The sequence below is a fragment of the Macaca thibetana genome, chromosome 11 (genome assembly GCF_024542745.1).
Source record: "Macaca thibetana thibetana isolate TM-01 chromosome 11, ASM2454274v1, whole genome shotgun sequence".
In the NCBI taxonomy this organism is placed as follows: Eukaryota; Metazoa; Chordata; class Mammalia; order Primates; family Cercopithecidae; genus Macaca; species Macaca thibetana.
The window spans coordinates 105,029,711-105,046,075 of record NC_065588.1 but is presented as its reverse complement, the minus strand read 5'-3'; the positions used below and the strand labels follow the sequence as shown (position 1 = coordinate 105,046,075).

Here is a 16,365-nt window from a genome sequence, read left to right as displayed (position 1 = left end):
TAGGACTATGCTGAAACAAGCAGACAGAAAGCAATGCCATCATCTGCCTTTATCCTCCTCCTAGAAATGTGCTCACTCTGTTACTCTTCATTGCAAGAGCGTTTATTTCTGGAGGCTTTCAAGCGGCATATGTTTACACACCTGAGGTAGGAGGGGTGTCTGGGAGCTGCTGGGAAATGGGCGGTGGTGGGAGAGTGGCTGTGGGGGATGCTCTGCTTCCAGAAACCATTAAAAAGAATGAGATGGTGGGCGCAGTGGCTCACGCCTGTAATCCCAACACTTTGGGAGGCCAAGGCGGGAGGATCACTTGAGCCTGGAAGTGTGAGACCAGCCTGAGCAACATAGCAAGACCCTCTCTCTAAAAAAGTAAAATAAAAATTAGCCAGGCTGTGGTGGTGCACACCTGTAGTTCCAGCTACTCAGAAGGCTGAGGTGGGAGGATCACTTAAGCCCAGGAGTTGAAGGCTGCAGTGAGCCATGATCATGCCACTGCACTCCAGCCTGGGCAACAGAGCAAGACCCTATCTCAAAAAAAAAAAAAAAAGAACGATGTGGATGTCTGTGTATTGATGTGGATAGGATTTTAAGACATACTACTGAATGGAAGAGGCAAATTGCAGAATAATATGTATGACATGATACCATTTATGTATTTTTAAAATACTGTATTTTCCATATGTATATTTTTGAACATATCTGGGAAGATACATTCCAAAGATATCACTAATAGTAGGGTCCTATGGGAAGAATTTTCCCGGCAGAGGGAGTGGATCAAGAGAGAATTTAGGCATTTTGATTTTTTTACGAGGAGAATATATTTCTATATTGTTTATGTAATTGAGTGAATTGAAATATCATGTATAAATGCATATGGTATGAACTCAAAAAGTATGTGCTGAATAAGTAAGTGAATGAAGACATATGTGCTATATACAATCCAGAAAAAGCTAGAGGAATATACATAAAAAATGGAACAAATCTCTTGAATGTTGAGAACCTCAATGAGTTTTATATTTTCCTCTTCATGTTTTTATTCTTTGAAAGCTTCCTACACTGAGCATTGCACTTGTTAAAACATGCTAGCTAATGTAACAGAGAACCCCCAAAGTGGAGTGTTTGACACAAGAGCAGCTTCTCACTTGCAAAAAGCCCAGGCCAGCCACAGTGGTTCACGCCTGTAAACCTAGCACTTTGGGAGGCCGAGGCGGGTGGATCGCTTGAGCTGAGGAGCTCAAGACCAACCTGGGTAACATGGTGAAACCCCATCCCTAAAAAACATACCAAAATTATCTGGGAGTGGTGGCACATGCCTGAGGTCCCAGCTACTTGGGGTGGGGCTGAGGTGGGAGGATCACCTGAGCCCGGGGAGGTTGAGGCTACAGTGAGCTGTGATTGTGCCATTGCACTCCAGCCTGAATGACAGAGTGAGACCCTGTCTCAAATAAGTAAATAAAAGAGTCCAATATGGATGTTCTAGGTTGGGGGACAGCTTTCCTCCTTCAGTGATTTGGGGACCCAGGCTCCTCGCATTGTGTGCCTTTCTTATCCAGGGATCTTGCCCCAGGGGACATTTGGCAATGCCTGGCAATATTTTGGATTGTCATAAGGTGGCAGGGGGAGGCAGAAGTGCTACTGGTATCTCGTGGGTACAGGCCAGGATGCTGCTGAACATCCTACAGGGCACAGCAAACCCCACCCCATGACAAAGAATGAGCCATCCCAAAACGTCCATAGTGTTCAGGCTGAGAAGCCCTGGCTTAGGGCCATGGAGTCCTCCTCCCAGCCAGCAGACATGGGAAAGGAGAGGAGAAAACGCACCCTTCTTAATTACCTCGGCCTGGAAGATGCACAATCCCTTCTCACTTTGCCTAGGGAAGAAAGAGGCATGTGGCCTCTACTGGGTACAAGCTGAGAGACTGTAAACATTTCCATCTCTCTCTTTATGAAATCCCTTGAAAGCCGGTGACCCAGGCTTCAAGGTGAACTCATGAAAAGAAGGTGGAGAGCAACCCCTGAATTCTGAACTTGTGGCAGTTCCTGGTGGAGGAGTCTTTGGGGAGCCCCCCAGGATAGAGTGGACCGCTTTACTGGGTTCCCACCCACAGCTCAGCCTCTTGCCCTAGTTCTGAGTTGAACCTCCTGTGCCCTTTGGGGTGAGGATTCCTTTCCCTTAAGGGCGTAACCAACACTGGCGGGATTTGCCCTAACTTCAGGCCTGCCCCTGGGGTTGGTCCTATCAGCCTGGAGCTGGAGCGGTGGGAGGAACCTGAATGTCCCCATGCCCATATCCAGCTGCTGTGTTTCAGGTCTACCCCACGGCAACGCGGGCCCTCGGCCTGGGCACCTGCAGTGGCATGGCAAGAGTGGGTGCTCTCATCACTCCGTTCATTGCCCAGGTAGGTGACGCCCCCAAATACAGAGGGGTGGGAGGGTGACAAAACCCCATGCACAGGAAGCAGTTACTACATGCCGACGGCCCCCAGAGCCCTCAGGGTGCATTTGCTCATTTTATCCTAACAACACACCTGAGGACAGAAGAAATATTGCCTGCAGATGAGAAAACAGAGGCTCAGGGGCTAAAATGACACGCCCAAGGTCATGCAGCTGGAAAGCAGACAATCCAGGAGTCAAACCCACGTCTTCCCTGTGAAGAAAATCCTTGGGCTGCCATATGATTTGCTTAAAAAAAATTTTGGATGAAAACAAGTGGGCCACTGTGAGCGAATTAGTGCAAGAATAGAAAACCAAATATCGCATGTTCTCTTGGGAGCTAGACATTGAATACACATAGACATAAAAATAGGAGTAATGGACAGTGGGGACCACTAGACTGGGGAGGAAGGTTGGGAGTCATGGGCTGAAAAGTCCACTTATTGGGTACTGTGCTCACTACCTGGGGGATGGGGTCATTTGAACCCCAAACTTCAGCATCATGCAATATACCCGTGTAACAAACCTGCAGTGGACCCCTTAAACTATGATAAAAGTTGAATTTTTTTTTTTGAGACGGAATCTCACTCTGTCACCCAGGATGGAGTACAGTGGCGCGATCTCCGCTCACTGCGACCTCTGCCTCCCAGATTCAAGCGATTCTCCTGCCTCAGCCTTCCAAGTAGCTGGAATTACAGGCGCCTGCCACCACGCCCAGCTAATTTCTGTATTTTTAGTAGAGACGAGGTTTCACCACCTTGGCCAGGATGGTCTCCATCTCTTGACCTCGTGATCTGCTCGCCTCGGCCTCCCAAAGTGCTGGGATTGCAGACATGAGTCACTGTGCCTGGCCGATTTTTTTTTTTTTTTTTTTTTTTTTAACAAAAGGAAAGAAGGGTTGGGTGCTGTGTCTCATGCCCATAATCCCAGCAGTTTCAGAGGCTGAGGTGGGCGGATCACTTCAGGTCAGTAGTTTGAGACCAGCCTGGCCAACATGGTGAAACCCCCATCTCTACTAAAAATACAAAAGTTAAGTAGGTGTGTGGCCTGTAATTCCGGCTGAGGCACAAAAATCGCTTGAACCCAGGAGGCAGAGGTTGCAGTGAGCCAAGATTGCGCCATCTACACTCTGGCCTGGGTGATGGAGTGAGACCGTGTCTCAAAAAGAAAAAAAAAAAGGAAACAAAAAAAGTACGCCGACACAATTTAGTGGAAAACAAATAAATATGCCAGTTCCTGCTTTTTTAATTAGATAATTAGACGTCACTGCAAAATTTTGCAACTCTTCGTGTGTCATGAAGCATTTGTATCTAGAGATCTTAGTAAGTCTTTCTGCTTTTTGAAAATCCAGGTTTTTTTCTGTTTGCATCACTTTTTTATTGAGGTAAACGTCACATAACAAAATTAACCATCTTAAAGGGAACAATTCAGTTGCATTCAGCACATTCACAGCGCTGGGCAACCACTGCTTCTATCTAGTTCCAAAACATTCTCATCACCCCAAAATAAACCCCTGGATCCACTAAGCAGTCACTCCTCATTCCCCACTTCCCCCAGGCTCCTGGCAACCACCCATCTGCTTTCTGTGGATTTGCCAAGTCTGAATATTTCAGAGAAACAGAATTTAAAGACATGTTTAGCCAAGTGTTTCGGTTCCACTTTGGTGCTGGCCATTGTGTGGCACTCCTAACTGATACTGGCTGAGAGCTCACCATGTGCCTGCACGGTGCCAGGTGCTCCCAGGTTCTTCTTCTTAGGAAGTGACATCACTCTACACCCATTTGGCAAATGAAAACATGGGCTGGGTGCGGTGGCTCACAGCTGTAATCCTAGGAGTTTGGGAGGCCGAGGTGGGTGGATCATTTGAGGTCAGGAGTTCAAGACCAGTGTGGCCAACATGGTGAAACTCCGTCTCTACTAAAAATACAAAAAAATTAGGCAGGTGTGGTGGCTCGCGCTTGTAGTCCCAGCTACTCGGGAGGCTGAGGCAGAAAAATTGCTTGAACCCTGGAGTCGGAGGTTGCAGTGAGCTGAGATTACACCACTTACACCACTGTACTCCAGCCTGGGAGACAGAGCGAGACTCCATCTCAAAAAAAAAAAAAAAAAAAAAAGAAAAGAAAATGGGACTCAGTTCTGCCATGTGGTTTGCCATATGCCAAAAGCTAGGAAGCTGGCACAGGCACTGCACTGTTCCAGAGGAGAGAAGAGTTATAAGGAGCCCAGACTCAAGCTTAGCAGACCCAAGTTCAAATCCCAGCCCCATCCTTATTATGTGTATGAACTTGGGTAGGAACCACTTATCCTCTTTGAGCCTCAGTTTTCTCCTTTGTAGAATGGGGATGAAGTACTTAGCTCATAGGGCTGTGGCATGACATCTGTGTTGGTCCATTTTGTGTTGCTTTAAAGGAATACCTGGTTGGGCACGGTGGCTCACACCTGTAATCTCAGCACTTTGAGAGGCCAAGGCGGGTGGATCACTTGAGGTCAGGAGTTCGAGACCAGCCTGCCCAACATGGAGAAACCCCGTCTCTACTAAAAATACAAAATTAGCCAGGCGTGGTGGCGCATGCCTGTAGTCCCAGTTACTTGGGAGGAGAATCGCTTGAACCTGGGAGATGGAGGTTGTGGTGAGGCAAGATTGCGCCATTGCACTCCAGCCTGGGCAACAAGAACGAAACTCCATCTCAAAAAAAAAAAAAAAGGATACTTGAGACCAGGTAATTTATGAAGAAAAGAGATTTATTTGACTCATGATTCTGCAGACTGTACAAGCATGGCACCAGCATCTGCTTGACTTCTGGTGAGGCCTCAGGAAGCTTTTACTCATGGAGGAAGGTGAAGGAGGGGCAGGCGTGTCACAAGGAGAGAGAGGGACAAAAAGGGAGAGGAGGGAATCACCAGATTCTTTTTAGCAACCAAGTATCATGAGAGGCCTGATGTTACTAATACTATTTGATGGTTGGCGCTGTCTGTGCTTCAGAAGGGATACATTCACCGACCCATGTTTCCTTCCCCTAGGTGATGCTGGAATCCTCTGTGTACCTGACTCTGGCAGTTTACAGTGGCTGCTGCCTCCTGGCTGCCCTGGCCTCCTGCTTTTTGCCCATCGAGACCAAAGGCCGAGGATTGCAGGAGTCCAGCCACCGGGAATGGGGCCAGGAGATGGTCGGCCGAGGAATGCACGGTGCAGGTGTTACCAGGTCGAACTCTGGCTCTCAGGAATAGTGACTGATGGGGGACTGTGCTGGTCTTTGAGGCTGCAGAGCTCGGGGGGCTGGCGGGCCCTAACCGGGGCACTGATTGTCACTGCCGACATCAAGAACTCACCCAAGAGTACGACCTGGACCAACAAGGTTTTATGTCTTGAATCAGTTTGCTCATCTTCATTGAGGTCCACCCAGGGATGGGGAGATACTTGCTCTAGGGGGTTCTCTGTATATGTGGTGAAAGGTTTGTTCATAATCTGTGGATCTACATGGGAAAACTACCCATATTAGGAGGGTCTGGTGATGCCAGCAACCAATCAGACACCACCCAGAGTCACCTGGCCACACCCTCAGTGAACAACCAAAAGATTTCTCTGTAGATACCGTTCAGGCTCAGGCCCATGTGACACCTGCTGTCCACCCACCAGACCTGTTCAGTAGGTTTCCCCCACACCCACCGACCCAGGCTTTCTTCTTTGAAATGACAGGTGATCTAGGTGTGATCTGAGCAGCTATTTCCTGACAGGGGCCCCCTGTTTGCCTCCCTAGAACCTGACCAGTGGATTCTCTGGCAGATGGACATGGTGCATTCAAACTGGAGCTACGTGCCCCCACCCAGCCCCCTTGGGAGTTGCCATTGTTGGCACCAAGAGATCCAGATGTGTCCCTGGGGACAGCTGGACTTGCACCAGGTGACCTCAGAATGCTGTTACCCCCTGGGAACTGAGGACTGAGGCCAAAGTGAATCAAGCTCAAGCCAGAGCAGGGGCCTCCCCTTCTGAGGCAGCGAAGGCCACGGTTCCAGCTTCTTTCCTGGCCCCCTCCTTGGTCAGGTTGAATGGTGACCTTTTTTTTTTTTTTTTTTTGAGACAGAGTCTTGCTCTGTCGCCCAGGCGGGAGTGCAGTGGTGGAATCTCGGCTCACTGCAACTCTGCCTCCCGGGTTCAAGCAATTCTCCTGTCTCAGCCTCCCGAGTAGCTGGGATTACAGGTGCCCACCTGTACTTTTTTAGTAGAGACAGGGTTTCACCATGTTAGCCAGGCTGGTTTTGAACTCCTGACCTCAAGTGATCCACCTGCCTCGGCCTCCCACAGTGCTGGGATTACGGGTGTGAGCCACTGCACCCCGCCTGAATGATGACTCTTGAGGGGAAAAAGTTTACTCAGGTTGCAGGTACAAAATCCAAAATCCAGGGCTTTGGGTTTTGTGCATGGGTAGACAGCTGAATGGGCAGAGAAACCAAAAGGATGCTTCACCCACCATCTCGTCCCATGGGAATCAGGGGACCAGGATTCCCTGCTGTGAAGCTGCTCCTCTGTCCAGGGCCATCTTGGTCATTACCCAAAGGCAGCCCCTGGGGTTCCATTCATGGAGCCTGCTGTGGAGTGGAGAGAGGTGGGAGGACTCAGGTGTATGAAATGTATATATTTTCAAAGGAAGAGGAGGGAGGCCAATTGGTTTTGAGTTGGTCTCCGCAGGCGACATCACTTCCGGGATTTGGTTTACTGGAGCCTTTTTTCCCCATGGTGAAGGCAGGGGACCTAGACAAGGAGGGAAGAAGCTGGCAGATCCCATCAAAGGCCAGAACAGACTGACCTACTGCTTGAAGTAAACATTGCAAGGAAGCCAATTTGTGCGTTCATCTCTTATTAAAACATGTCAGTGATGGACATTGCAAGAGCCTAAGTTGATTCATTGTCATCATGTCCTAGTGACAGTCCAGCCTAACGGTCTTCCTACCTTTGTTCATTGAAATTCATCTCAATGCTTTAGTATGATAATCTCCTTTCCAATGAGTGGTGAAAGATGCACCGTTGGCCGCCAACATTGTGGCTGTGCCTGTTGGAAACAACACTTTCTTCTAATGGTGTGCAGGTCATGATGGGGGACTTCTTCCAGCTCAAGTTCTAGATCAACTGCAAACAATACTGTGTCTCTAAAATATGGGCTGCAGCCCCCTCGACCCAGGCAGTTGGAGAGGAGACAGCTTGGCAGATCTCTGTCTCTCTCTGACAACCACATTTCCTTGAACCACGCGTGGCTGTAGCTCTAATTATTTCCAGACAGCTGAGCTTTCCTGGGTAACACAGAACTTGTGCTTGTTTCTTTTGCCTTCCGGCTGGTCAGATGCTGCTGGATGATCATGTCCATTCCCTCACCCTAGAATAACCCAGTGGCGCTGGGGGCTAGGTGGGGATAGAGTACTTGGTGGGCAGGAATATTTCCCAGAGACTAGGGTAAAGGGGTTTACAATTGAGGGCTTTCTCTATTTGAGAAAGTGAAAGTTAAAAACTCTTGCTGGGCGCTATGGCTCACACCTGTAATCCCAGCACTTTGGGAGGCCGAGGCAGGCGGATCACAAGGTCAGGAGATCGAGACCATCCTGGCTAACATGGTAAAACCCCGTCTCTACTAAAAATTAAAAAAAAAAAAAATTAGTCGGACATGGTGGCGGGTGCCTGTAGTCCCAGCTACTTGGGAGGCTGAGGCAGGAGAATGGCGTGAACCTGGGAGGCGGAGCTTGCAGTGAGCTGAGATTGCACCACTGTACTCCAGCCTGGGCGACAGAGCAAGACTCCATCTCAAAAACAAAACAAAACAAAAAACAACAACAAAAAAACCTCATTGCCTTCTAAATAGCCTGCCCTGTTCAAAAAATCAATATTATCAAATGATATAAGAGCTATCACAAAAGGCACCCCAACCTCTGAATACGTGAGACCTTTAGCTGAAGACATTTGTATCTAATTTTGAACAATCCTATTTAAAAAGCTCCTGTTTTCATTAATGGAAATGCCATGTTTCTCTCAGAGTTAGGAAAGATCTCAGAAAGTGGCAAAATATATTTAGTGTACCCAGAGCTATGTATTTCTGTCTTTCTCTTACTTCAAGTATTCTGAAAAACATATAACAGACCTTGGTGGTGTTCACAATGGGATGAAACAGTATCTTAGGAATTGACTTTGAAATGAGTATGAATATTCATTGTTTTTAATATAATATTAAGCAACAGAAAGCCTTGAATGATGAGATCAAAAGTCTCCCCTGCCATTACTTTCAACGGCAAAAACTGCAATTACTTTTTTTTTTTGAGACGGAGTCTCAGCTCACTGCAACTCCACCTCCCAGGTTCAAGTGATTCTCCTGTCTCAGCCTCCTGAGTAGCTGGGATTACGGTGCCCAGCTTGACGCTTGGCTAATTTTTGTATTTTTAGTACAGACAGGTTTCACCATGTTGATCAGACTGCACCATGTTTCAAACTCCTGACCTCAAGTGATCCGTCCACCTCAGCCTCCCAAATGCAATTACTTTTGCAACAACCTAATAACAGTAATCCCAGTCAATAGTTGCTTAAACCATTAGAACCAAAACCAGGCAGAGATCAGAGAAGGTTCAACATGTAACAATGTTATCAAGAACCCAGCTTCTTTTTGCCTTTCCTTGTCACCATCCTCTGCATTTTGGCCATTTGACCCTGTGCTTGAAACCTCATGGTCACAAAATGGCTGCCCCTGTGCTGGACATCATATTTATTTTCAAAGAAAGTAGAATGGGAAAGGAGCAGTCATAAAACGTTTTCTTTCAGAAGAGTCTGTTGGTTTTGGTTAGAAAAGGAAGTCCCCCAGCAGATTTACCATTGCTTCTCATTGATCCGACCTGGGTGTCATGTCCATCCCAGCACAAGTCCTGCTATGGGGCTGGAAGGAAGGGCCTACCAGCACCAAGGGATACCCACAGTCTCTTGAACACAAAATTGGGATTCTGTTAGCACAGAAGAAGGATAGCAATGGCTGTTGAATAGGTGATGGTTGCAAGGAGCCTGCCATGGATGTGTAGGCCACAGAGCTCTCATCAGTGCTGTTTTGTGGCCAGGAACAGAAATTCTACTCAGGGTAATTAAAATTAAGGAACAGAGCTTTATTATAAGACTGGGATCAGTAGTTAATTTCCTACAGGGGAAATTCAGGGAATGTAAATCAGTGAAATGGAAAAGGTATAAGGACAAGAGAAACGCCAGCGCTGTCTGCAGCGGGTGGCCGCAACTCCCTTCCAGCTGATGCTGTTCCACCATGGGTCCAGTGGGACCAGATCTTCCAATGTTCAAGAGAGGAGTCTAGGATTTTCTGTGAAATCTCCAAATATTAGTATATTTGATCAAAAATGTTCAAATGATGTGTGAGTTCAATAAAATGCATCTGTAGTGCAGCTTTGGTTGATGAGCTGATGGTTTGTAGCCTCTGACAGTTTAGAGAGATTGCATAGGAATAAAGTACAGCCCGGTGTCATTCAGTGGAACTGGGATCTGGGGAACCACCAAGGCCCAAGACAGCTGCCCCTCTGAATCTGTAGCTCTTGTTTCTGCCCTTTTCTGCCAGAAACGAGTCTGGCTTCCTTCTGTTTCCTCATGGCTGCTGTGTATGCACCATCATGCACAGGGCCTCATAACTCAGCTCTGCAAACATACCTGACTCAGCTGCTCAGTGCCCCGCTCCCAGATCTTCAGGAAATGAAGCTGATTGGCCGAATTTAATGTTGGATTGAGTCCTGGTCCAATTAAGTTGGGTCAGGAAGGAGTGGTGGAGAGGTACAGACACGGCGGCATTGGCCTGCCCTTTGGCAGGGTGGCACAGACAATTGCTGGTATGCCTGGAATCTGCAGTGACATGTGCATACACTCTCAAGTCTGTTCATCAGAACTCTCTGACAGATCATAACGTGGCAAGTGGTCAGTATGCACGGAACATCCAGCATGTACTGGACATGATATTCAACACTGAGGATGCAAAACATCATAAGACATGGTCCTGGCTGGGTGCAGTGGCTCATGCCCATAATCCCAGCACTTTGGGAGGCTGATGCAGGAGGATCACTTAAGGCCAGGAGTTTGAGGCTGCAGTTAGCTTTGATCGCACCACAGCTTTCCAGCCTGAATGACAGAATGAGAGATCCTGTCTCTTAAAAAAACAAACAAACAAAAAACCCCGGGTGCAGTGGCTCATGACTGTAATCCCAGCACTTAGGAAGTCCAAATGGGAGGATTGCTTGAGCCCAGAAGTTTGAGACCAGCCTGGGAAACAATTCCCCTCCCAGTAGCATCAAAACAAGTAAAATACTTAGGAATAAATTTAACAAATGCAGTGTAAGACCTACAAACTACAAAACATTGCTGAAAGAAATTGAAGGTCTAAATAAATGGAGAAACATTTCATATTCATGAATCAGAAGACCTAAAATTGTTAAGATGTCAACCCATACTCTACAAATGACCTATAGATTCAACACAATCCCTGTCAAACTCTCTCAGCTGACTTTGTTCTTTTTGTTTGTTTGTTTGTTTTGCAGAAATTGTCAAGCTGATTTTTTTAAATATATGTATTTGAGACAGAATCTTGCTCTGTCACCCAGGCTGGAGTGCAATGGCGCGATCTCAGCTCACTGCGACCTCCTCCCCCTGGGTTCAAGCAATTCTCCTGCCTCAGCCTCCCGAGTAGCTGGAATTACAGGTGTGCGCCACCATGCCCAGCTAATTTTTTGTATTTTTGGTAGAGACGTGGTTTCACCATGTAGTTCCTGCTAGTCTTGAACTCCTGGCCTCAAGTGATCTGCCAGCCTCTGCCTCCCAAAGTGCTGGGATTACAGGTGTGAGCCACCATGCCTAGCCTGCCAGGCTGATTTTAAACTCACACAGAAATGAAAATGACCCAGAAGAGCCAAAACAAAAATCTTGAAAAAGAGGAACAAAGTTAGAGGACTCACACTTCCTGATTTTAAAATGTACTACAGGCCGGGCGCAGTAGCTCACGCCTGTAATCCCAGCACTTTGGGAGGCTGAGGCAGGCGGATCACGAGGTCAGGAAATCGAGACCATCCTGGCTAACACGGTGAAACCTCGTCTCTACTAAAAATATTTTTAAAAATTAGCTGGGCGTGGTGGCGGGCGCCTATAGTCCCAGCTACTCGGGAGGCTGAGGCAGGAGAATGGCGTGAACCCGGGAGATGGAGCTTGCAGTGAGCCAAGATCACACCACTGCACTCCAGCCTGGGTGACAGAGCGAGACTCCGTCTCAAAAAAAAAAAAAAGTAATACAGTGCTATGGAAATCAAGACAGTGTGGTACTAGCATAAGATAGATCCATGGAATAGGGTCCAAAAATAAACCCATATATTTATTTTTATTTTTATTATGGAGACAGCATCTTGCTCTGTCATCCAGACTGGAGTGCAGTGGCACAATCACAACTCACTGCAGCCTCGACTTCCCAGACTCCAACGATCCTCCCACCTCAGCCTCCCAAGTAGCTGGGACCAAAGGTGCGCACCACCATGCCCAGCTAATTTTTGTATTTTTGGTAGAGACAGGGTTTCGCCATGTTGCCCAGGGTGGTCTCGAATTCCTGAGCTCAAGTGATCCGCCCACCTAGCTCTCCCAGTGTTGGGATTAGAGGCATGAGCCACTGTGCCTGACCAAACCCATACATTTACAGTCAACTGATTTTCCACAAAGGTGCCAAGACGATTCAATGAGGAAAGAATAGCCTTTTCTAAATTCATCAAGCTGCCAAGAATTCACTGAAAATCTGGTTGCAAATTGCCTTCAGGACAGAAGTAGCAGTGTTAGGCAAAGGAAAAGTATAACATATCCTCGAATAACAGTTATTTCGTTACAACCTTGATGAGAAAAAAAAAATCAATTCTGGCAGGGCCCACTGTCTGTGTGGAGCTTGCACGTTCTCTCCACGTCTGCAAGGGTGTTCTCAAGGTATCCGGTTTCCTCCCACACCCCAAAGATGTGCATGTGATGTTCATTCCTGTTTTTATTTTATTTTAAGTAATTTTTTAGGAGACAGAGTCTCGCTCTGTCACCCAGGCTGGAGTGCAGTGGTGTGGTCTAGGCTCACTGCAACCTCCGCCTCTTGGGTTCAAGCAATTCTTGTGCCTCAGCCTACCTAGTTGCTGGGATTACAGGTGTGCACCACCATGCCCAGCTAACTTTTTAGCAACGATGTTAAGTGAAGACTTCCTGTATAGAAATCAACCACTACAAAATCTACAGAACTATGTGGGATGCAGGATTTCCCCATGGTCCTTCTATTCTTAATTTTAGGATACATTTTCAAGGAGGTTCTTACCATTTGCAGAAAGAACAAGACGGTCATTTTGGGTCTGAATGTGGAGTCTCCTGTCCCCATACAATTTTGAGAGTTCACTATATACTCAGTCCTATAGGATTTCTACTGACGGCTAGCCTTGGCTGGCAGGTAGGGATCATTCTCCCTAGACCAGGTGTCCCTAAAGTTTTTGGCACCAGGGACCAGTATTGTGGAAGACAATGTTTCCACAGATGGGGTTCTGTGGGGGGCAGTGGTAGTTCAGGCATTAGATTTCTCATAAGGGGCCGAGGGTGGTGGCTCATGCCTGTAATCCCAGCACTTTGGGAGGCCAACGTGGGTGGATCACTTGAGGTCAGGAGTTCAAGAACAGCCTGGACAATATGGTAAAGACCTGCCTCTACTAAAAATACAAAAATTAGCCAGGTGTGGTGGCACACAACTGTAGTCCCAGTTACTTGAGAGGCTGAGGCAGGAAAATCACTTGAACCCAGGAGGCGGAGGGTTCAGTAAGCCGAGATGAAGCCACTGCACTCCAGCCTGGGCGAAAGAACCAGACTCAGTCTCAAAAAAACAAAACAAAACAAAACAAAACAAAAAAACAAAAAAACAACAAATTCTCATAAGGAGCGCACAACCTAGATCCCTCGCATGCACAGTTCACAACAGGGTTTGCACTCCTATGCTGCTGAGCTCACAGGAGGCGGAGCTCATGCGGTAATGCTCGCTCACCCACCGCCCCGTCCTGCTGTGCAGCCCAGTTCCTAACAGGCCACAGACCATTATCAGTCCACGGCCTGGGGACTGGGGACCCCTGCCTTTGGGGACCCCTGTCCTACAGACTTTTAGGTTGGGTAAAGAAATCACATTGGTCAAAAACTAAATGCTGGGTCTTACTCCAAGCACCAGGAAGTGCCCTTGCCCTGGGAGCCTTGTCAGAGTCCTCTCATCTTGGCCCAAATGTAGCTATGAGGAAGAGAGAGCTAGTTCCTTCCCAGTGTGCTTACAGAGAGAGTTGAGGAAGAGGCCCAACCCATCCCTTCACATCTACATATTCCCCACCCCTCCACCACCCCGCACCCTACCCCCTCCACAGTTTGGATTCAGTCTTGTGTGGTAGTTGAAAGTGAAGCACTGGGCCTGGTGTGGTGGCTCATGCCTGTAATCCCAGCACTTGGGAGGCCGAGGTGGGCAGATCACAAGGTCAGGAGTTTGAGACCAGCCTGACCAACATGGTGAAACCCCGTCTCTACTAAAAACACAAAAATTAGCCGGGCATGGTAGTGTGTGCCTGTAATCCCAGCTACCTGTGAGGCTGAGGCAGGACAATTGCTTGAACCCGGGAGGTGGAGGATGCAATGAGTCAAGATCACACCACTGCACTCCAGCCTGGGCGAAAGAGCAAGACTCCATCGGGGGCGGGGAAAGAAAATGAAGCACTGGAATCGCATAGTTTCTGAGCCAGAATCTCCATTCTATCCCATCCCAGCTATTGACTTCAGGCTGCCTCGTTCTTTTCTTTTTCTTTTCTCTCTCTCTTTCTTTCCTTTCTTTCCTTCTTTCTTTCTTTCTTTCTCTTTCTTTTTCTTTCATTCTTTCTTTTTTTCTTTTTCTTTTCTTTCTTTCTCTTTCTGTCTCTCTCTCTCTTTTTCTTTCTTCTTTTCTTTTCTTTTCTTTTTTCTTTTTTTTTTTTTTTTTTTTTGACAGAAACTCACTGTGTCACCCAGGCTGGAGTGCAGTGGCATGATCTCGGCTTACTGCAACCTCCACCTCCTGGGTTCAAGCGATTTTCCTGCCTCAGCCTCCAGAGTAGCTGGGATTACAGGCACCTGCCACCACGCCTGGCTAATGTTTTTATTTTTAGTAGAAACAGGGTTTCACCGTGTTGGTCAGGCTTGTGTCGAACTCTGACCTCAAGTGATCTACCTTCCTCGGCTTCCCAAAGTGCTGGGATTACAGGCATGAGCCACCGCACCCAGCCAGGCTGCCTTTCTGTGCCTCAGTCTTCTCACCTATGAAATGGGTTAATAGCTACCTTATGAGGCATGTGTAAGGATTAAATGAGCAATATTTTGTAAGAGTTCAGCACAAAGTATGGTACCCAGATTGAATATATTAAGTTTTAGCTATAATAATAATTACTGGCTGGACGGGGTGACTCATGCCTGTGATCCCACCACTTTGGGAGGCTGAGGCAGGTGGATCACGAGGTCAGGAGTTCACGACCAGCCTAGCCAAGATGGTGAAACCCCGTCTCTACTAAAATACAAAAATTAGCCAGGCATGTTGGTGGGCACCTGTCATCCCAGCTACTCTGGAGGCTGAGGCTGAGAATTGCTTGAATCCGGGAGGCGAAGTTTACAGTGAGCTGAGATTGAGCCACTGCACTCCAGCCTGGGTGACAGAGTGAGACTCCGTCTCAAAATAATAATTATAATAATAACTGTTGTTGTTGTTGTTGTTGTTAGGACGGATGTCTACCTTAAATCTCGGCTCTCTCACCCTACTTAGCCTAGGCCTGGTCAGCGCCATGGCAGATGCTTCATGAAACAACCCTCATGGAAATGGCATGGTATGGCAAGGGCCAACTGAGACCTCTTCACAGCACACAGGGGACTCCTGGGCCAAGATGGATGAGGCTTCCTAGGCTCTGGCCTTTCACCGAAACCCAGACAGGTGAAAATTCAGTCTTGGAGGCTGAGGCTGATAATTAGGGATGAAGATGCTAAGGGGTCTCCTCGGCTCATTTAAGGCTTTCAAAAACACCTGGGAGCTTGTTTGTCATTTCAGAGGGTGCCAGCCGAAAGACAAGAGAGATGTTAAATTGCCCCCCAAACAAGGAGCATGCTTGGTGAGTTTAGTTCTTGCTATTGCTTAAATGTCCCTGCCAAAACTCACGTTGAAACTGAGTCCTGAATGTGGTGGTTTGGAGAGGTGGTGCCTTTAAGAGGTGATTGGATCCTAAGAGCACTGCTCTCATAAATGGATTAATCCATTTATCAATTAATGGGTTATTAGGTTAATGGATTAGTGGGTCATCTTGGGAAGGAAACTGGTGGCTTTCTAAGACAAGGGAAAGAGCTGAGCTAGCATGTTAGCACAATCAGCCCCCTCACCACGTGATGCCCTGAGCCTCCTTGGGACTCTGCAGAGAGTCCCCACCTCTGTACCAGCCAGAGAGAAGGTTCTCACCAGATGTGGTCCCTCAATCGTGGACTTCTCAGACTCTATAACTGTAAGAAATAAATTCCTTTTCTCTATAAACTCCACAGTTTCGGCCAGGGGTGCTGGCCCATGTCTATAATCCCACCACTTTGGGAGGCCAAGGCAGGAGGATCACTTGGGCCCAGGAGTTCAACGCCAACCTGGACAATATGGCCAAACCCCGTCTCTACAAAACACACACACGTGCACACACACACACACACACAAATTAGCCGGGCATGGTAGCAAGTGCCTGTAGTCCCAGCTACTAGGGTGGCTGAGAAGGGAGGATCATTTGAACCTGGGAGGCAGAGGTTGCAGTGAGCCAAAATCATGCCATTGCATTCCAGCCTGGGTGACAGAGCGAGATCCTGTCTCAAAAAAAAAGAATTCCCCAGTTTCAGGTATTCTG

General features: G+C 47.6%; 2 protein-coding genes across 5 annotated transcripts in view; both read left to right on the top strand.

Annotated features, from left to right (window-relative positions):
* Window positions 1-7,314, top strand: part of SVOP (SV2 related protein) — a 101,192-nt gene extending 93,878 nt beyond the window's left edge. For 2 of the 3 annotated variants that reach the window (XM_050749768.1, XM_050749770.1), the window contains 3 exons: window positions 65-146; window positions 2,307-2,396; window positions 5,452-7,314. In XM_050749768.1, coding sequence (XP_050605725.1) covers window positions 65-146; window positions 2,307-2,396; window positions 5,452-5,658 — 379 coding nt within the window. In that variant the 3' untranslated portion in view covers window positions 5,659-7,314. The remainder of the gene's footprint in view (window positions 1-64; window positions 147-2,306; window positions 2,397-5,451) is intronic. The other variant, XM_050749769.1, reaches the window with a different exon arrangement.
* Window positions 1-16,365, top strand: part of SELPLG (selectin P ligand) — a 304,877-nt gene that overhangs the window by 713 nt on the left and 287,799 nt on the right. The window contains exon 1 of one of the 2 annotated variants that reach the window (XM_050749808.1): window positions 2,833-2,836. The exons of the other annotated variant lie outside the window; for it this stretch is intronic. The gene's annotated coding sequence lies outside the window, so the exon portion shown is untranslated. Of the gene's footprint in view, window positions 1-2,832; window positions 2,837-16,365 lie in introns of those variants that run through there. 2 annotated transcript variants of the gene reach the window in all.